This window comes from Grammomys surdaster, unplaced genomic scaffold (genome assembly GCF_004785775.1).
Source record: "Grammomys surdaster isolate TR1022 unplaced genomic scaffold, NIH_TR_1.0 209, whole genome shotgun sequence".
NCBI lineage: Eukaryota > Metazoa > Chordata > Mammalia > Rodentia > Muridae > Grammomys > Grammomys surdaster.
Window position 1 is genome coordinate 1,897,888 of NW_021604654.1, and position 21,460 is coordinate 1,919,347.

General features: G+C 53.5%; 2 protein-coding genes across 3 annotated transcripts; one reads left to right on the top strand and one right to left on the bottom strand.

The window, feature by feature from the left end:
- Positions 1–3,858: 3,858 nt before the first annotated feature.
- Positions 3,859–11,199, top strand: Rnf126 (ring finger protein 126). The gene is made up of 9 exons (XM_028771641.1): positions 3,859–4,052; positions 8,148–8,206; positions 8,308–8,371; positions 8,526–8,770; positions 9,317–9,385; positions 9,451–9,520; positions 9,864–9,957; positions 10,042–10,157; positions 10,742–11,199. The coding sequence occupies exons 1-9, from the start codon at positions 3,978–3,980 to the stop codon at positions 10,889–10,891; spliced, it is 942 nt and encodes a 313-aa protein (XP_028627474.1). The 5' UTR covers positions 3,859–3,977; the 3' UTR covers positions 10,892–11,199.
- A 1,254-nt stretch (positions 11,200–12,453) lies between these two features.
- Fgf22 (fibroblast growth factor 22) lies at positions 12,454–14,767 on the bottom strand. 2 transcript variants are annotated; one of them, XM_028771815.1, is made up of 3 exons: positions 14,577–14,767; positions 13,280–13,383; positions 12,454–13,176 (listed from the first exon to the last, which is right to left on the bottom strand). In XM_028771815.1, the coding sequence occupies exons 1-3, from the start codon at positions 14,761–14,763 to the stop codon at positions 13,087–13,089; spliced, it is 381 nt and encodes a 126-aa protein (XP_028627648.1). In that variant the 5' UTR covers positions 14,764–14,767; the 3' UTR covers positions 12,454–13,086. The 2 variants fall into 2 exon arrangements, with proteins under 2 accessions (XP_028627648.1, XP_028627647.1); XM_028771814.1 differs by having other exon boundaries at positions 12,454–13,199.
- Positions 14,768–21,460: the final 6,693 nt, after the last annotated feature.

Sequence of the window (21,460 nt, forward strand, 5' to 3'; positions counted from 1 at the left end):
TTTTTTTGAGACAGGGTTTCTCTGTGTAGCCCTGGCTGTCCTGGAACTCACTCTGTAGACCAGGCTGGCCTCGAACTCAGAAATCCGCCTGCTTCTGCCTCCCAAGTGCTGGGATTAAAGGTGTGCGCCACCACTGCCCGGCTTGACTTAGTTTTACTAATATATAATTTTATGCATTCTTTATTGCTTATCCAGGAACCACGCTCAAATGTTGTGCAAAACTTATTTCATAACTTCAATAGTTTTTTCCTTTCTGGATTAAAGTGTTTGCATTTCCTTATTCCATGATTGTGTCTCTTGTACTAATGCTATCTCATGATTCCAGAAAATTCCTTCACTTTCTGGTAATGGGCCCTATATGACTCTAGCAGTACCTGGCTCTGTTTCATTTTCTAATATTTCTAAACGTGACTTCTTCGAACTTTCTTTGCAAGTCAAGCATTAATCTGGAACTACCATTGTGCACTTGTTGCATTGTTTTGTTTTTTTTTTGTTTGTTTGTTTGTTTTGTTTTCGAGACAGGGTTTCTCTGTGTAGCCCTGGCTGTCCTGGAACTCACTCTGTAGACCAGGCTAGCCTTGAACTCTCGAGCTCAGAAATCCGCCTGCCTCTGCCTCCCAAGTGCTGGGATTAAAGGCGTGCGCCACCACCGCCCGGCTCACTTGTTGCATTGTTTCCAAGATGAGAACACACAGCATGCCCCTGGGCTGTTAGGACTGTGCTGTGCTGTGCCCCATGCCTCAATTTTTAATTGTTTAAGAACCATTACATCGCCAGGTGGTGGTTGTGCACGCCTTTAATCTCAGCACTTGGGAGGCAGAGGCAGGTGGACTTCTGAGTTTGAGGCCAGCCTGGTCTACAGAGTGAGTTCCAGGACATCCAGGGCTACAAAGAGAAACCCTGTCTCAAAAAAACAAACCAAAAAAAAACAACCCCCCCAAAAAAAGAAAGAAAGAAAAAAAGAAAAAACAAACAAACAAAAAAAAACAAAACAAAAAACCTAAGTCAAAACACTGGGACTCTTAGGAGAATCATTGTGTGCAGTGTACAGAAGCAGAAAGCTAACAGAACTGCTGAGTTAAGGGTTAACTTGACTCTTTCTGGCCATTCCCTGGCAGCTTTACCCATGTCATTTGTCATTAGAGCTTCACAGGAAAACACATGTAGCTGACCTCAGAGCTCTGAGCTCTGAAGTATAATAAGTTAAGAGTTAAAGTTTAAATAACCATACGTTTACAATTATTATTATTTTGCCCACAGGCCCAGGAATAGGGGAAGCTGGAAACTTTGGGGAACAATTGTAAGTCTTAATTATTTGTGGGATGTGGTTATTCTTTAGAATTTGATTTGGCAATGATTATACAATGTCTTTTTTTCTACCTGCTTTTGGAGTAACAATAAAAGACTGGGGCAAGAAAAAGGTGAGAGTGTGCATGAGGCGTGTGTGAGGTGAGTGTGCAGTGAGTGAAGAGAGAGTGTGAGGAGAGAGAGTGAGGGGAGAGAGCGTGTGTGAGTGAAGAAGAGTGAGAGGTGTGAGAGAGAGAGTGAGGGGAGAGAGCGTGTGTGAGTGGAAGAAGAGTGAGAGGTGTGTGAGAGAGAGTGAGGTGAGAGAGCATGTGTGAGTGGAAGAAGAGTGAGAGGTGTGTGAGAGAGAGTGAGGGGAGAGAGCGTGTGTGAGTGGAAGAAGAGTGAGAGGTGTGAGAGAGAGAGGGGAGTGAGCATGTGTGTAAAGAGAACGCACAGAGTGAGTGAGTATGAGAGAGGGAGCAAACAGCACAACCCCTAGCCTGTAGAGAGAGCAAAAGTACATGCAGCTTCAAGGTTTATGAGAGAGAGAGAGAGAGAGAGAACAGCTTTAAGCCTTAAAAAATTGTCTGTTAGCTTGTACCTGAAAAGTTGTGTGTGTGAGTCTATTAAGCACCTTCCAGATAGCCCTGCTTCCAGTTGAAAACTCAATCCTGAGTTGAGGAGGCTAGACCCCGACCCCGACGTGTGTGCATGTGTGTGTGTGTGTGATGAGGCTCCCAGGAGGCGAGCTCTGCCATGGTTCAGAGAGACAAAGATACAGTAATGGCCTGATGGGAGGTCACCCCATGCCCACTGACCAATAGTGTTATCAACTACCCTGAGCTGCTCAGAGGAAGGATCTCCATCGAATATTGGTGTTTGAAGCCTCAGCTTCACCACCCCAGACTTGGTCTAGCGGCATAACTAGTTCCCATCAATGGGGGTCATGTGCCCTCTGGTGGTCAATGCCGGAATGAGTGGGAATGAGGACAGAAGGAAGGCTGAGTGTGAAGGTAGAATGTCCCCTTCTTACAGGAATCCTAACTCTGGGTAACGGCTATTCTTTCTTCAAAACTCTGGTTCCAACGTACCCTCCTCACTCCCTGGAAATCATTCTTGTGTCATCAGAGATATCCAAGGTCAGTCTACAGTCCGAGCCTCTTTCCCCCGCCCCCCGCCCCTTGCCTTACGGGGCTGGAGTGTTGTGCATTTTATAGACGCTAGATGAATGTTCAGCGAATAAGTAAATAAGTACAGGAACTAACCTCAGGAACATTCTGGGCCTAGCCTACATGACGCAGGCTTCATTCACTCCTGAAGAGTCACACAGGGTGCTGCGGGCTAGAGGATCCTCCTTCCACCAGAGAATGGATCCCCTTTTCATCCTTATCTCGGGTGTCTGTGGGACGCCTGATGTGTATCGTCCAGACATAATACTCACTTCTGCCGGCGCTCTCTTTACAGTTTATCAGGTGCACATAAGGGTGTGAAGGAGGGCCAGAGAGACCGCGTTGAGAAGGCAACATTGCAGCTGTGACTTGTACACGAGAAACAAAGCTGCACGAGAGTCTGGGGGACCGTGCTCTTGGAGAGGCACAGTCCGTGCGAGCAAATAGCCACAGGCAAGCTTGTCTGGTGGGCTAAATGAGGGGAAGGGGAAGGAAGCCGGGAAACGAGGGCTTGGTGGTTTGAAGAAGAGAAGTATCTTAGGCCCCGCCCCTCACCTTAGGGTTTTTTTTTTAAATGATCGCCCTAACAACCTAAGCCATTGCCAAAGCAACCAAGTCCCGCCCCTCGAGGACTCCACTTCGCGGCTGTACTTGGCTTTCTGAGGCTTCTATATCCAATCCCGTGTGCCGAAGAAACTCAGTCCTGCCGACTACATCCCCGTTCCGGAGATGTCACCCGCCTTCAGGCTTGCCCATCCAGGTTGCCAAGGAGACGGCCCCACAAGCTTGGAGCTCCGCCTCCAGGCTCACACCAAGTTCCTAGCCGGATTCCAGGATTGGTCCTGGCGCTGCCTCGTCACCATGGAAACCCGGCTGCACAGGCTCCACCTGAAGACCCTAAAGCTTTCCCAAAGAGACATCCCGGCTCCCACGAAGGCCCCGCCCCTTGGTCGCTGAGGCTTCCACGAGGCCACGTGCCACCCAGGTTACCAAGAAGAGTCTCCTCCCCCACCTAGCCCCTCCGCTCGCTGTCCCCCATCTCTGACTTCTCCTGCTTCCAAACATGACTTCATCTCCTAAAGTCGTCGCCAAGGCGACCGACCTTCCTGAACTTCCGCACTCTTCAAGCGTGACTCCGCCCTCCCTATTGCCAAGATCTCTCGGCTCGCCCACATCAGATAGGCCACGCCCCCAAGATGCTCAGCAGTCTTGACCCTCACCTCCGTCCCTGTTACTATGGAGACTAGGCTCCGCCGCCTCGCCCCCAGGCTCCGCCCCACACGCTGAACCCGGGTCTCTGGCTTCCGGCAGTACTTACTTTGTCCTAGTGCGGCCACCGTTCGCTGCGAGACAGCCCCCCCGCAGCGCGTTGCCGGCGTTCCTCCGCGAGCCCCACGCCTGCCGTGCGTGCCGTGCGTGCCATGCGTGAGCGTGCGCGGGCGCGTCGGCCGGCGAGGGAGCAGCAAACGGCCGGCGGCAGGCGCCGCGCGGGGGGCGGGCGGCGCGGAGGCGGCGGTGGCCATGGCCGAGGCGTCGCCGCAACCAGGACGGTACTTCTGCCACTGCTGCTCGGTGGAGATCGTGCCGCGCCTGCCGGTGAGACCCGGACGGGAGGGTAGTGGAGCTGTGCGCTCGAGGCTGGCTAGAGGGAAAATTGAGACCCGGCGCGGTGCGAGCAGCGTGGCGGGCAGGTCTGAGAACCTAGGGCGGCGGCGGGGTCGCCCGGGGGGGACGCGGCGTTGGTCGGACCCGGTGGGGATCCAAAGCTGAGCTCCGCGCTGGGGACGGCCGCCGAGCGCGTGGCCAGGACGCGGGGGCGCGCAGCGCGGCCTCGAGCGCCGCCCCGGGCCTCGCTGCTGCGCCCAGAGGAGCTGCGAGTCCGACGGCGGAGCTGGAGGGTCTGGGCATGTCGTACCTGCACCTATTTGCCTGTTACAGGCCTTGTGACAAGGCTTCAGTGTGGCTTTGACCAGTTGCACCCCCAAGGCCCCACCTGGGTGTCCCCAGGCCTCCAGCTTCTTCCTTGTAGCTTTGGACATGTGTATTCGAGGACCCTGCCTGGGTGTCCTGCGTCTTCTCCAGTTCAAGGTGGTTTTGCCCAGGTGCATGCCAGGGATCCTGCAAGTTTCTTGAGAGTGACTTTGACTAGTTCTGTGTCAGGCTGGTATCCCCAAACCTCTTCTTATCCCAGATGACTTTGGCCAGCCCCATGCCTGATGGGTTCCCAGGACAGAACCCTCCCACCTTCCCGGCGTCCCTTGTTTCATACCCAGGTTTGAGGCTCACTCTTGAAAAGGTTCATCTCTCTGTACTTGCAACCTGCTGTGGCCTTCCCAGACTAAGCTTGGATGGAGCCTGCTCCTGCTCTTCGAGGGGGAAGCCTGGGCAGGTCCATGAAGAAGTGGTAGCTGGTCTGGTGTAAGCTGTACTGCCATTGTGGAGAAGGTGGCAGAGTGACATCTGGATAGGCCACAGTCTGTCAGGGTGACAGGGTGTGTGGTGAGATCTGGTGAGTTCCTTCTGGTCTCTCTGCACACTACCCCCGGATGGTGACACTGACATTCTTCAGGGCGATTTACTTAGAGAATTGAGCTTGACCAGGTATGGTGGCACATACCTTTTATTTCAGCATTCTGGAGGCAGAAGCAAGCAGATCTCTGAGTTTGAGGCCAACCAGTGAGTTCCAGGACAGCCAGGAATGGAACCCTGTCTAGGAGGTGGGGGTGGGGCAGCTTGGAGAGAGTGGAATCTGGGGTGCCAGGTGAACCTGGAATATAGAAATCTCTGTCATTGTTATTTCTGCTTCTGTTTCCTGTACCTCAGCCTTGTCTCCCCAGATCTGCCTTGACCCCCTTCCCCATCCTCAGTATCAGGGATTACCCTGGACTGGGGACTGTGCAGCCCCTCGGCACCATTATGAGCTTCTGTGGGGAGATGTCCTGACCCAGGTGTATACCTAGCTGTCGGATTTCCGTACTGGGACCAGTGCAGCACCTGGCTCTGGCCCTGTGCCCTTGAATAAGGAGGACCCTGACCTCTCAACTGCCACTGTGCCTGGCAAGAGCCTACCTGTAAGCCCCAGTGACCCAGCATGGTCTTTGTTCTTATATTTTTGGTTGTGAGCCTAGCCTTTAACGGCTGAGCCATCTCTCCAGCCCAACATGGTCGTTGTTCTTACAGGGTTTGTATAGGCCAGCCAGTCAGGGAGTGACAAGTGTTTAAACAGAGCATGGGGGATGTTTTGTTTTGTTTCTCCAGAGTGGGTTTCTCTAACAGCTCTGGCTGTCCTGGACCTCATTCTGTAGACCAGCCTGTCCTTGAACTCACAGAGATCTGCTTTCCTCTGCCTCCTGAGGGCTGGGATTAAAGGCATCTCCACCACCACCTGGCCAGCGTGGGTGACTTTTGTATGAGCAGCTGGTGTGTGTAAGGGAGCAGGGGCAGGTCTGTGGAGCCAGGGGGATTTGCCATGGCCCACATTCCAGAATAGGCCGCCTTATGCAGTTGTAGTGACAACTGCCACTTAGACACCTGAGTTCTGTTGCCAGAGACATCCACTTCCGGTGGTGGCATCTTCACAGACCCTGTGCTTCTCCCTCTTGCTGTTCTGGTCTAGAGTTAGATAGGTCTCAGCACAGGGTGGCTCGCACGTCCTTGGTGCAGCAGCTGCCCATTGTCCTGCTCACTCCAGACAAGTGAGCAGGGCTCTAACGCAGTGGCTCTCAACTGTTCTAGTGCTGGGACACTTTAATACAGTTCCTCCTGTGGTCCCCAACTAGAAAATTATTTTGTTGCTACATTGTAACTGTTATAAATTGTAATGTAAATATTTTACTGGCAGATTATCTGATATGGGACCCCTGTGAAAGGATCCTTGAACCCCAAAAGGGATGTGACCCACAGATTGAGAACAGCTGTTCTAATAGGCAGCTGTGGCTGCCAGGCAGTGGCAAAGCTTCAGGGTGTTGGGAAGATGCCTTGTCTGGGAATGTGTCAGCAGGAAGCAGATGAGTTGGCTAGAGGTGTGGGCAGTGCGAGCCTAGACTTGACCCTCTGCTGGGTGTGTTGGTGAAGGCCATGTGACACACAGGTGTGGACTCAGGGTATCCTTGGGCAGGCACCTGCAGCCTGGCTCCTGGTTTTACCTGCTCATGGGTTCAGGGAGGCAGATAAGGGAAGCCTGTGCCTGCTGCTGTGAACACAGAGGCTGGCATGGGATCAGACATGAGAGGACCTGGGCAGAGACTCCGACAGACAGAGTCCCAGGCATAGTCAGTTGTTCAGCCTTCCTGGTAGGAGACCAGAGGGCCAGGCATGTGCCGGCCGCACAGGGTGCTGCATAGACAGGTAGTGGCTGGCTCCGTCTTCTGGGGATATGGCACACACATGACCAAGGGTGGTGGTTTTACACGAGCAGGCGGGACATTTGGCAGTGGGTGCAAGCTGTCCCCAATCGTGTCCCTGGGCTGCAGCTAGGGAAGGGCGGCTGGATGTGTCGGTTAAGGCAGAGTATGCCCAACCACATGTACATGGACTGATGTTTTACGGTGCCAGGGAGGGTAGTACTGGTCTGATTTCAGGCCCACCTGTAGTAGGACCACCCAGTTCTCATGAGGCCTGCCTAGTGACTAATGGCCTGTCCCTTCACATGTTCATGACAGTTCAGCTGTGGAGGTGTCTGCAGGGGTGGTGAACAGGCCTCACATGTCAGGTTGCCAAGTGGGCTACCCTCCCTGTCTGCTCTACCTGTCCACTGGTAGGCCATGGACAAGCTGCCTTTGGCGGGAGCAGGACAGCAGCATGGTGTGTGCTGGGTGAGGCCTGTGGGAGCAGGACAGAGTGTGGCATGTGCTGGGTGAGGCCCGTGGTGAGGCCTGTGAGAGCAGGACAGAGCATGGCGTGTGCTGGGTGAAGCCTGTGGACAGCGTGGCATGTGCTGGGTGAGGCCCGTGGCCACTGTTGTTTTAGGATCCATGTGTCAATAAGAAGTCTGTAGTCATGGCTGCTTGCCTGCACCAATGCCTGAATACTTGACAGCAGTGGTCTTGTGAGAAGCATGCTCATTTTTTGTTTGTTTTAGGTTTTGTTTTTTGATTTTTGGGGTTTTGTTTTTGTTTTTTGTTTTTTGGTTTGGTTTGGTTTGGTTTTGGTTTTTTTGAGACAGGGTTTCTCTGTGTAGCCCTGGCTGTCCTGGAACTCATTCGGTAGACTAGGCTGGCCTCGAACTCAGAAATCTGCCTGCCTCTGCCTCCCAAGTGCTGGGATTAAAAGGCGTGTGCCACTCTTGCCCAGCCTGCATGCTCTGTTCTTGTGACTTCCTGTGTGTGGTGGTGTCCCCAGAGGTGACTTGGGCCCTGAGGCCATGGGCTGTGGCCCAGAAGCGTGAATGTGGCAGGTGACTGGTCTAGGAAGGCAGTGCCTGGTTTTTAGGCTTTTCCTCTTGCTGTCCCTTCCTGGGTTCCTAGCTATCCATGGCCCACTGTGTCTGAAGAAGGGACTGACTGTGGATCCTGTCATTGTGGGGTGCACACTAGGTCTTATCTAAGCCAGTACTGGGAAGTCACTGGGACAGCCCAGGCTGTGGAGGAGGCCGTTACTGTCCTCACTGCCCTGTGGGCCTCAGGCCCTGACTCCACAGAACTGCCTGTGTGGCTTGGAGTGGTAGCCAGCCTGACCCTGCCGTTCCCACAGGATTACATCTGCCCGCGGTGCGAGTCTGGCTTCATTGAGGAGCTTCCAGAAGAGACCAGGTAGTGCCTAGGGTGGGGGCTGCGGGGACCTTGGCATTCACTGTCCTGAGGACCCAGGAGGGGCTTCAGCAGTAGCTGACAGGCTCTGTCTTCCTGTGCAGGAACACAGAAAATGGCTCAGCCCCCTCCACAGCCCCCACCGACCAGAACCGGCAGCCATTTGAGGTGAGTCCGAGTCCCTGGTCCCAGGCCCGCCCTCCCACCCTGCAGCTTGGTGGTGTTCTTATGGGTCCAACAGTAGTCTCCTGTCTGTGGGAGGGTTAAGGATTCTGCCTCTGCTGTCTGTATGACTGGCAGGCTCATTGCATCCTCTTCACAGAATGTGGACCAGCACCTGTTCACGCTGCCACAGGGATATAGCCAGTTTGCTTTTGGCATCTTTGACGATAGCTTTGAGATCCCCACGTTCCCTCCTGGGGCCCAGGCCGATGATGGCAGGGACCCTGAGAGCCGACGGGAAAGAGAGCACCAGTCTCGGCATCGGTACGGGGCCCGGCAGCCCCGTGCCCGCCTCACTGCACGGCGGGCCACTGGCCGGCATGAGGGTGTCCCCACACTGGAAGGGTGAGTGGCCTGAGGTAGCTGGGGAGGGCCTTGCTACCACTGTGGGACATACAGACGTGGGAGGCAAGCACAATCTACTGGCCACCTCTCTACCAAGGAGCCTGGGTCACCCACAGCAACGCAGTGCAGCGCCCCCAATCTTGAGTGGAAGTAGAATACTCCAGGCTCCACACCCTTGGGCATGCATGCCCCATGGCCTCTGTCTACCAGGAATCCCTGTGACGTAGTTGTACCCAATGGCTTCCTCCCATTGGTAGGAGAGCACATGCCGTTATCTCAGCACCGGGTGGTGGGGACAGAAAGATCACCACCAGATTTGAGAAAAAATAAATTTTTTTAAAAAGAAAGAAAGAGAGAGAGAGAAAGACAGAGAGAGAGAAAGAAAGAAAGAAAGAAAGAAAGAAAGAAAGAAAGAAAGAAAGAAAGGTCACCACCAGTTCAAGGCTAGCTCGGTCTGGTCAGTGCATTGGAGGCCAGGCTGGGCTGCAGAGCAAGCCTGCCTTGTGAGGTGGTCTGCAGAACCCTGTGACACTGTCTCTCCCACAGGATCATCCAGCAGCTCGTGAATGGTATCATCTCTCCGGCCGCTGTACCCAGCCTGGGCCTCGGTCCCTGGTGAGTAGGGGACGGGTACCTGGCCCCTCCTACCCTGCGCCCCCTGACCCGGCCTCTCCCCCCAGGGGCGTCCTGCACTCGAACCCAATGGACTACGCCTGGGGGGCCAACGGCCTGGACGCCATCATCACGCAGGTACAGCTGGCCACTCAGCATCTGTGGGGGCCAAGAGGCAGCCTAGTAAAGCAGACGGGGTGCTGCTCTGTAGCACCGGAGGCTCCTGTGTCTTACGCTCTGCTGTCAGACAACTCTGGCCAATCCCCTCTTCCCCTCATCTCCTGAAGGATGCCTGCTGTCCTAGGGTGCACACTGGCCTGCACCAGAGCTCTACACCTTAGACATCCCTGAGGTTTAATGGGCCTGGTCTTGCTGGTTTGCAACTCTGCAGAGCTGGGCAGGTGGAGACTCCCCAACTCCCCACTCCACCCTATTGGGAGCCATGCCCCCCACTCAGGCACTCTTCCTTCTTGTCTTTCAGCTCCTCAATCAGTTTGAGAACACCGGTCCCCCACCTGCAGACAAGGAGAAGATTCAGGCTCTCCCCACGGTCCCAGTCACAGAGGAGCACGTGGGTATGCTCGCTGTGGCCGGTGGACAAAGTCCCCAGGGACCTCCGCTGCATTGGCATGCTTCTCACTGACTCGCTTCCTCTGCAGGCTCAGGGCTGGAGTGCCCAGTGTGCAAAGAAGACTACGCGCTGGGCGAGAGTGTGCGGCAGCTGCCCTGCAACCACCTGTTCCACGACAGCTGCATTGTGCCCTGGCTAGAGCAGGTGACTGCCCTCCAGCTGAGTGGCCTGCACACATGGACCTATCCAGCTCAGGCCCAGACTTCTGCTTGCCTGCCAAGCTCCATGACCCTAAGCCTGACAGACACAACTCCAACCATAACCCTAGTCAGCTTGACCACCCATCAGAAAGTCTGAACTGAAAACCTAACACTAGTCACAACCCTCCTGACCAGACTGTCCTTTCCCTTAGCTCTGAGCCTGCCTTTACCGTGCCTCTCTCCAGCTATGGCCGCCGACTATACCTGAACCCTAAGGCTGACCTCATTCACTCTCGTCCTGGCTCTTCTCTGACCCTGCCCTTGATGTGCCTGTCTGCTACCCTGAGCACCTGCCATACAGCCATCTTGGGTCCCCAGCCCAGATCCAGACTGCTCCAACTCACACTCTGACTAAACCGTAACCATGGCTGACTGTCATCCAAACTCTGTCCCTGAGCCAGACCTCCCATGACCGTGATTTTAACCTAGGCCCTGACCCTTGCTTGAACCATTACCCTGACTCAGAACCTGATTGTATGCTTGGCCCTGCTTTCTGCCTCCCTCTAACTCCTCTTCTCTCCTCTCAAGCATGACAGCTGCCCAGTCTGCCGCAAGAGCCTCACTGGACAGAACACGGCCACCAATCCCCCAGGCCTGACCGGTGTAGGCTTCTCCTCGTCCTCGTCCTCGTCCTCGTCCAGTTCACCCAGCAACGAGAACGCCACAAGCAACTCCTGAGTCCCACCTGGCCATCCCCCGGGGGCTTGGTCATCCCAGCCCAGGTGCCCCAGCACCGCCCGCCATGGCTGTGGACTAGAGGTGCTGCCCCCCATGGCGGCCGGCAGCACCGGGCGGGCCCCAGGCTGCGGGCAGGCTCGGACTTGGCCATGGCTGCTCCTGTTTGGAGGTGTGCACGTGGGTCCCATGTCCCCAGCAGGCGCCTTCAGTCCGTCTTTAACCTCACCCTCCAAATGTTCAACGGCAGAAGGGTTTTTATGATTTTAAATTATTACTGCTTTGAAATAAATGGACGTTTGAGCCACGTGCGGCCATGCATGATCTGTGGAGAGGCAGCAGAACTGTCACCAGGCCCAGCCCGCCACATGCTCTGGGAGGCCGGGTCCAGCACCCAGCCAGCGCCGGCCTCGGGACCACGAGGGTGACCAGCAGACCCAGGAACAAACTGCTCCAGCAGACATTTTTTTTTTTTTTTTTTTTTAAGGGAAATGTGTGTTATCTGGAAAGCTATTTAAAATACACCTACTCAAAAAAGCAGAGCCCATGGCTTGGCGTCTTCCTTCAGCCAGGGTGCCTATGACTGACGGCATGGTGGGGCAATGCACAGGGTGGGTTGGAGCTTCTGGCAAAGGCCTGATGGAACCCAGCCCTCTGCACTGCTTGGTCAGAGGCACGATCTGAAGACTGCTCCCAGAGCTGCTTGGGCGGGAAGCTGCCTGGTGCAGGCCCTGCAGGTGAGTGAGCAGGCCTGGCGTCTCATACCACACACTTGTACTTGGTTACAGTGACAGACTTGCAACACGTATGACAGCATACCTACATACGCCATGCCAGGATAACTGTGGCTGAGCAAGTCCCTAGCCTTCCTGTTCCCAAGCCTCCACAGAGAAGACCCACAACACTTCAGCCCAAAGCAGTCCCTGCTTTTCAGCCGTGCTAGGACCTGCCCATCCTGTCCTCAAGTTTAGGACATGAAGAGCCCAGAAGGTCACATTACCTCAGCCCTGTCCGTGCTGGGGTTCTTGCCTTCTACTCTGTCGGAGTCTGGGGCTTAAGACTTGGCTTCCGTAGGTCGGTGGTGCTTTAATGACAAAGGCTGCCAGCCATATCCCACTCAGCCAGAAAGGGTGCCACCCATAGGTGCTACGCAGATTGCCATTCCCTGGAGATGCCTTCCTTGCCAAGGACCAGAGCACCCATTCTGAAAGCCCTTAGCACAGCACGTGGATCCTGCCACTGACAAGCAACCATGCACACCAAGGCTCAAAACTTTTATTGTTGTTGGCCACCTGTCACTGGTCTCCTCAGGCTGTGATCTGTGTGAGATCAGGCTGGTCCCTCCCAGTGACTCCAGGGAACTCAGGCATTGAACACATAAGTGTTCAGAGGCCCCGCATCAGCCTGGCATGGTGGTCTTTAATCCCAATACTACAGAGTCCGAGACAGGCAGACCTCTTAAATTCCAGGCCAGCCTAGTCTACATAGTGAATTCCAGGACAGCAAGGTTATGTAGAGACCTTGTCTCAAAATAGACTCTGTGTGTGTATGTTTGTTTGTGTGTGTGTGTATGGGTGCACAGTAGGTGCACATGAGCACAGATGCCTGCAGAGAGCAGAAGAGGGAGTCAGACCCTCTGGGGTGGGGATGGGGGGTAGAGGGGTTATGAGCGGCCCGATGTGGGAGAACTAAACTCAGGCCCCTTGGAAGAGCAAGATGTGCTCTTAACTTAAGTCCCCTACTCTGGCCACATGGGCTAATATGTCTGTTCCCGCTGACCTGGGCCCTGCCCTCCACATGTCCACCCTCCCTGGTCCTCCCTGTCTTTACTTTCCTCATCCACCTGATGTGTCCCCACCTCCAAGCCTCTCTGCTGTGCTCACCTCCAAACTAAATGGATGGAAACTGCCAGTCTGTGAATCCCCCTGAGCGTTGGCCTCAGCTGCAGGGACCCCGCCATGTCTCCATGCCTGGCAGCCAACAGGCACCCAGCTTGTGACATAAAGAAAGACATGTGTGGGCCCAGGATCTCTGGTCTGGCCCTTTGCTGCTCAGCTCCAGATCTTGCAGGCCCTGTGTACCGCCCATGCCTCCTGAACCTTCGGCAGGCCCTTCAAGACGAGACCAGTACTGGCAGGAAGTGTGTGGACAGTTGGTGCCGTCGAGTCCGTCTGCCTTGCCTGGGAATGCCTTGGCTGTCAAGTGCCAAGAACATGGGTCGGCCGTGGTGCCTCCACCGTCGTGAGGCGTAAGTGTTGTAGCCGTTCTCCTCGATGCGCTCCTGGAACCTACAGTCCGCAGAGTAGACCCGCTGCAGGGCGGGTGCATGAGACTGGCTATCTGCACCGTGGACCATTACCACCCAGTAGCTGCCCACTGCCAGTCACTCACCGAGCCATAGAGGCGGCCCCTGCGATTCATGGCCACATAGAAGCCTGAGTACACAGCTTTGATCACCACAGTGCCCACACGGACAGAACGGATCTCAACAATACCTGAGTGAGGACAGGACAGGACGGTCAGGCAGCAGCCACACCTGGCTCTTCAGTTTCCATCACCATTGTGTCTCCAACCCTGGCTGGCATGAACCCTGGCCAGAATGACCTGGGGAGCCAGGCCATGCTTGAGCACCAATGTATGCCCTCTGCTTCATGGAGCCTACACAACCCTGGGGGCTGGGTACCAACTGTACCTACTTCCAGAAGGGAAACTGAGGCCCAGGATTGGAAGAGCCATCTTTGGACCTCATCGGTCTGTTCAACGCTCTGTGACCATCCCTGGCAAGCCCTAGCTGGCTCTGAGTCTCAGCTTTCCTCAAGGGAGGGATTCAGGGAAGGGTTGGCTTCCACCACAGGCCTCTAAGGCCCAGACCCTCTTTGGAACCTTGAGGCTTCAGGCTGGGGACCATGCTGGGGACATCAGCCGCAACGTTCTTCCTCCATTCCTCACTGCTCTGAAAGGAGGACATTTGCTTCACCCCAGGGGAGGCCCATGACAGTGTGCCATCTTAGTTCACAATGCATGCTCTTGGTCAGCAGCACACAGGCACTATCAAGTTTAAGGAGGGAAGAACCCCATCCACACAGAGCCTGTCACCCCCATCCCTATGTAGGTGGGGTCTAAATCTCAGACATACTGAAGGGCCAGGTCACTCAGCTGGGCCTCTTCCTCAGCCTGGGGCCACCCCGCCTGGCTGTGCTACCATGGATGGACCTGCCCAGCCAGTCCCCTGTCATAGCCCTCGTCCTGTGTGGCCTAATGAGGGCCTTGGAACCCAGATGAAAGCCACTGGGATGGGCAGTGCCTTGTCACCTGCCCAGGGCTGAGCTCAAACCCTACCAGAGAAGCTGGCTGTGGCCTCCCCATCACCCCCAGCTTCCTTGCGGTGGCCTCTCCTTTTGCCACATACATGCCACAAGCATGTATGTATGCAAAGAAGGGCTCTGTCCAGACCTTGCTCCCTTCCTGGTGTCTTAGCAGGACCTTGAGATCAGGGCATCCCCTCTTACCTCATTTGCCAAATAGGGATGTCTGGGAACAGAGAAACCCCAATTCTGGCAGGTCACGATCCCAGGAGCGGGAATCCCCCTTCATAAGTTTGCCCTGACCCCACCCAGCGCCCCCTGCTTTTCTCCGGAGCCCAAGGGATGTGTGCCCGCCCATCTCTCCCTGCTGCCCTAGCACTCACTGTCCTGGCCGTGCCGCCAACGCGTCCCCTGCACCCGACCACCAGGATCCACACGCAGGAAAAAGTGGGTGGAGGAGAAGAGGCGGCGCCAGCGCACGTCGCCCTCCAGATGCGGGTATCCGCCCGGAGCGCCCGGTGCCCGCGCCAGCAGCAGCCAGGCCAGGCCCAGCCAGAGGCGGCGAGGCATCCCGACCTGTGCCCGGCGGCGCGCGGTGTTCCAGCTGCACGGTCGGGGGCGGGGTTATGGCTGCTGCTGTCCAATGGGCGCGTGGGGGCGGGGCCTCGGCTCCACATGCGGGGTCTGTGGGCTCCTGCTTGTCCCTAGGCCAGCGGCTGTCACCCGGGGGTACAGGTGCAGGGGTGGAGAGAGATACAGACAAGAGACAGAAGAACGAGATTAAAGAGGCAGATTGAAGACAGAGAGCCCAGAGATGGAGAGACCAGAGATACCAGAACCAGGAGACAGAATAAACAGAAAGGATAGAGGTGAACACAGAAAAACAGACCAGGGATAGACTGAAACCAGAGACAGAAGAAAGGGAAAACAAAGAAACAGAGACAAAAGACAGAGATAGGAGACAGAGATGTACAGACAGAGACAGCGAGAGATGCAGACTGTATAAGAGACAGACAGGTGGGACTGGAGAGGTAGCTCAGTGGTTAAGAGCACTGCTCTTTCAGAGGTTCTGAGTTCAATTCCCAGGAACCACATGGTGGCTCACAATCATCTGTAATGGGGTCTGATGGCCTCTTCTGGTGTATCTGAAGAGAGCAATGATGATGTACTCATATACATAAAATAAATAAATCTTAAAAAAAAGAGAGAGATGGACAGGTAGCAATGAGGTATGCTAGAAGGTATCAATTGTAGTTTCAATTTTGGAATTTTCATTTCTTTTAAAAACACAGAAATGATACAAGAATGTGTTTTCATTTAATCCCAGGTATGGGGTGTGGGGCTGCTTCAAACTGTCCACAGCAGCTGACTGTGATTTGCCTCGTGCTCTAGCAGAGGTGCGGTTTTGCCAGCTGCAGGTAGTTTCTGAGATTGTATGATATTTGGAATTCTGGGAACCTTTCAGAGGGTGTGTAAATGTTAGTGCCCAGCTGGGTGGTGATGGTGGTGTATGCCTTTAATCCCAGCACTTGAGAAGCAGAAGCAGGCAGATCTCTGTGAGTTTGAGGCCTGGTCTACAGAACAAACTCTAGGACTTCCAGGACTACACAGAGAAACCCTGTCTTGAAAAACCAAATAAATAAATAAATAAATAAATAAATAAATGCTAGAGTCTGGATAGGTTGGTTGTTGGTCGTTCAAGGGGGTTAGTTGCAGTTTGTTAGTAGTAGTTGTGGTCAAAGAATAACAAAATTAGATTTAAGGATCTCTATCTCTCTCCTCCTCCATCCTTCTTTCTCTCGTATCTAGTGATGGGGGTAAGACTAGTGGGGGGATAAAGGGCAGGAGTAAAGAACCCACAAGGTAGCAAAGACAGGCTACAAGTGGTGCCTCAACATAGGGTTTGAAAGTTAAGGATAAAGTGGGAAATTTGATCTCACTTGCCCATAAAGGACATGGCAGGGGATGAAGAAATGGATTTATTTTTCAAGACACTGGCAAAAATTTATTGGTGCTGTTACCACTGGGATATCTGCTTTGCTCCCAGGAGTGGGGGGATTTTCTGTTTTTTCCTTTTATTCTTCATATGTTGGGAAAGGTTAGAAGAACAGCTGAGCAGTTGGAAAGATTGACTGTGGAAATGGAGGGGCCTGAGAAACAGCAGCAAAAAAAAAAAAAAAAAAATGGCTGAAATGGAAAAACAAAAGGGGTCACTCGCCAGGCGGTGGTGGCGCACGCCTTTAATCCCAGCACTTGGGAGGCAGAGGCAGGCGGATTTCTGAGTTCGAGGCCAACCTGGTCTACAGAGTGAGTTCCAGGACAGCCAGGGCTACACAGAGAAACCCTGTCTCGAAGAAAAAAAGAAAAGAAAAAGACAAAAGGGGACACTTTACTCTCTTTTCTGAAGGGTTGTAGAGCTGGCGGTGCTGCTGGAGAGGCTGAGGGTGGAGATGGAAGTGTTTGGGAAGCGAGGAGCACCAGAAAGAACAGCAAGACTCAGTCTGGGTGACTGACAGAGAGAGCAGGCTTTTCCTGCAGGCGAAGAGAGGGGAAAAACTTCACCAGAGGAAGGTCGGGTCAGAGAAAAGCTGGACAAGCCGGAAGACAGGCTGATGAAACAGCCCATTTGGAAAGAAAGGGTTAATCTAGAACCACTTGCCAGAGTCAGGGAAGGGGTAGCCTGGGGTTAGGAGACCACCATCAGTTTTCCGAGTGCTCATACAGCATAAGCCTGCTAATGGTGGGAATAAGGTTATGACGAGATAGGATGGTGTCCTATAGAAACGATAGATCCACGGCCTTTTAAAGAGGCCGTGATTCCATATGGGATGCGTTTGCCTTATGTGAAACAAATTCTAAATAACTGGGCTACTCAAAATAGAATTATTCCTGACACTGGAAGAGATTGGTAGCAGCTGTACTAGAGGCTGGTCTGCAGTTGCAGTGGTTACCATGGTGAAGGGAAGAAGCTGCAAATATTGAACAGTGACGTAGATCGAGAGGAATGAACATAGTAAAAGACCAGTTGCTAGGTGAAGGGTGGCGTTATGATAGACAGAAACAGATTCAGTTTGGTGAGGCTATTATAGAACAGTGTCGCTTAGGTTCTTTAAGAGCTTGGGACAGAGCCGAGGAGCTTGGGGAAAGTCTGCCTCCCTTATGAAGATTATACAACGCTCTGGAGAAGCCTTCTCTGATTTTTTACAGAGATTAGTTTCAACTATGAGCAAAGCCGAGTCAGACCCCGACTCAAGGCAGGTGTTGATGGAGACCATGGCACATGAAAATGTGACCACGGAATGTAACAGAGTCATTAGACAGTAAAGGCTCCATCAGCATCTATAGACAGTGCATACGGGATCCGACTGCTGTTGGTCTAACAGGTACCATGCTAGTATAACAGACCAAGCTATAGCTACAGGTCACCAATATCAAAATGCTCAGCGCTTCAACTGCAGGAAATACAGCCATCTGCAAAGAGACAGTGACCAAGCTGCTTTGTGGGAAATACGGTCATCTGCAACAAAACTGAGAACAAGCATCTCTGAGGACACTGACTTTTCTAATATAAACCAGAAAGAAGGCCTAGGCTTCCAGGGGGTGTGCAGAGCATGTGGCAAGGGTGGCCAATGGACCACTGCATGTAGATCCAAGAGAGATAGTCAAGGTAATTTCTTACCATCTGAAACAGCCTTGTGGGCCTAGTTTGAGTCCCTGAAGCAAAACGAACGAGCTGTTTCAGCCAAGGAGTATAACATGCAGACTGAAAACTGTTCACTTGACATTGGAGATGTGATGCTTGCTACAGCTCGCCGCTTGGCATTGGAGATGTGATGCTTGCTACAGCTCGCCGCTTGCTCTGGACTTAGCCACAGGTAAACGTCTTAGTCTAACCCCAGAAACGCAGTGTTACAGTCAACCTGGCCAACTGGGCCAAGCATGCCCAGGACAATGTGACTTCTTCATCTTGGAGATTCTGAAGCTTCCCCTGGGGAGCGGCTCTGTCATGGAAGAATGGTCAGGGAGGGGCGGGGTGATAGGTGGGCACAGTGATTGATGGGAAAACACGTCTTTGGGCAGGAAGGACAGACATATATGTCACCAGGTTATGGGGCACTGAGGACAAGGGGACAATGTCCAGGCAGCAGAGCTGGGGCAGTGTGTCCACCCAGACACCTGCTCCTCATTGCAGACACACCCATCCCCAGGAGACACGGCACCCATGGCCACCTGCACCAGGCCAGCAGCCCATGGTTCTGAGGCTAGACACAACGACCTTCAAATGCAGTCTAGAGTCACTGGTGCTGAGGAACTGTTGGTTCTTAGTGTCAGTCCCCTCCCCCTGGCTCCATGTGACACCTTTAAATAGCACCAGGGTGAGGTTTGCTGGCAAGTTTACCTTTTGGGGAGCCCTCTGGAAAGACAACTAGTCCATCGGGATGCCGGGATTCCTTCCTGGTGGCTCAGTAGATCCTGTCTCTTCCTGTGCCTGGGCAGGTCACAGCAGGGGGTGGTGCCCAGGATAAGAAGGCAGGGCGTCCCCACGCCGGGGTACATCTGGGTCCACACAGCACATACATAGCACAAGGCCCCGTGGCTCTTTCTGGCAATCCATACCTGCATGGCTCCTCTGTAAGAAGACTTGCAAGGAGGTGTCTGTCTGGAAGGCTGCTGAGGAAGTCTAGGCATGCTGCTGGAAAACAGTGTGGCATACAGTACCAAACGCCACCCGGCCACTTTTGTCCCATGGCCAGAACTCAAAGTTCCTCTCCTGGGATGAACCCCTTGCACCCCTGGACATGCCCCTGGACATTTTTGGATTCCCTGTAATGAGATGCCAGGACTCACACCTGGGAGGTGTCTGACTTGGTTTAATTTAATAACAGCTCATTGAAATATAATTTACATACCACATAAATCACTCATTTAATGTATAAACTCAGTTATTAGTGCATAAGCATTGGGCAACCCTTGTCTGTCAAACTCCAGAATGTTCCCTCGTCCCAGAGGAAGCTCTGTCCCCACAAGCAGTCACCTTATCTTCTTACCAGCTCTCAAGTCCACTCTGTGTCTCTGGATTCTCCTGTTCCAGGCATTTGCTGTCATGGAGACACCCACTGGATGTCTTTTGAGAGCACCCTGTCCTTAAAGGGCATGTGTGGGAGTGTTACTCCTGTTCGTGGCTGAATGATATTCCAAGACAGGGCTAGCCCATACTATGTGCTTGTCATCCAGGTGTGTGGAAACCACTATCTCCACCTTCCAGGTGCTGTGACTATTTTAAGTTTTGGTGTGGATATGGGTTTTTATTTCTTCTGGACACATCCATTGGAGGGGGAATTGCTGGGTCATGTGGTGACTATGGTCTGCTTCAGCCTACGGAATGCTGGGATGGGAGCTGTGGGAGGAACAGAGTTCACAGCAGCCTGTACTTTTCTTTCCTGAGAGGGTTTCTCTGTGTAGTCCTGGCTGTCCTGGAACGCACTCTGAAGATCAGGCTGGCTTCAAACTGAGAAATCTGCTTCCTCTGCCTCCCGAGTGCTGAGATTAAAGGTGTGTGCTTCCAAGCCGAGCTCTTTCTTATTTAGTTAGTTTTGGATTGAGCTCAAAGGTAAAAGTCAGACACTCATCTGTCAGACTCACTACATCTACTATACAGGGCCTGAGGATCAAACTCAGGTCTTAAGGCTTAAGCCACCTTGCTGGCTGGCCCAACTTTTTGGACTTTTTTTTTAAAGACAGGTCAAGGTCTCTCTCTGTAGACTAGCTCAGGCTGGCCCTGAACTCAGCATCCTGAGTACTGGTCTGGCATGGCGGGCATGAGCTGACACAACTCTTGGCAGGAAACTAGTAGGGACTTTTTCTTGATAGTATGAAGAATCGAACCCAGGCTTTTCCCACATGCAAGGTGCCACCCCTGAACCACATCCCCAGCCGCCTCACATGCTAGGCGGAGCATGTACTGACACAGGGTCTCAGTAAGCTGTAGAGGTTGTTCTCATGCTCTCCATCCTCCTGAATACCTGAGACCACAGCACAGACCAGGCCAGGCTTCAAAATTCTTTGTTTCATAAGGAAACTGACCTCACCTTCAGAACAGTAGTAACTCTGCTCTCCACACACAGTGACGTGATGACTGTGGTTGACTATTGACTATAGTGGAAAGGGACTGGGGCAACCTATCACTGGCCATAAACCACAGCTGGGGAGCTGAGGTAAACACAAGGGCTGTGGCTGTCACTCAGGGGTGGAGCCCTGCCTGAAATCCCCCAGTGAGGAGCTGAGGTGTGGCTCCAGGGTAACACCCTTGTCTAAGATCTTTAGACTAAGACTTAGCAAGTGAGGAGACTCTTGACGTGGAAAGTCTGGTGCTCCAGCAATCAGAGAGGAATTTGACTACGTTAGGGCACTGGAAGAACTTGAGGACTCAAGTCAGGGACCTGACTGAAGAAACAGAGATGTGGGCTGTCTGTGTCTTGGAGCTACAGGTCCTCCTGCTTCATCCCTGGGGACCAGGAAGGTGACCCTAAGAGGAAGTCAGGATTGAGGTTACTCTACCTCGGGTGCCCAGGGGAATGATCTGAGCTGATTGCAGAGGGCAATGCCGGGTGCTGAAATCATTCCCAGTCAAAGACATCAGCAAGGTGCTGCCTGCTTGGGCAGCTTGAACTGTGTAATGGAGCGGCCACAGGTCTGGTCCTCAACTTGAGTTCAGGTGGCAGCTTCAGTTTAATCAGAGGAAGTCCCATGAGTCCTGCCCTGGAGGCTCCTCCAGAGGCTTGGCAACTCTTCTCATGCCTCAGGGCCTTTGCACTGCCTGGCATTTCTCCCTGCCTCTATCCCTGTTGTCACACTAGTCCTTCGAATAGCAGCTGTCCCCAGGGCTGTCCTCCCTGAGCCCCACGTGGGCACGATCTGACTGTCTACATACACCTAGGTCGCTGGACAGCACATGTCTATCTAGCTCACTCTTCCCGCTCTGTTCCTGTCTGCCTGTCCTGTGGAAGCCGGGATGAGTGGAAACAAGATCCTTGTTGGCTTGGCTTTTCCACTGAAGTTTAAGGAGACACAGGCTTTCCCACACGGGCTTTTCTAACGTGGTCTGTGCACTTGTGGGAGCTCTCTGCACCTTCGCAGTTGAAGTGTAAAGACTGAGAACAGGAATGAACCACATTGCTTGATCCCCCTGTCCCCCTGTCCCCCTGTCCCCTTGTCCCCCTGTCTCCATCTCCCCCTTCCCCTTCCTCTACCCAGCCCCCTCTTTCCC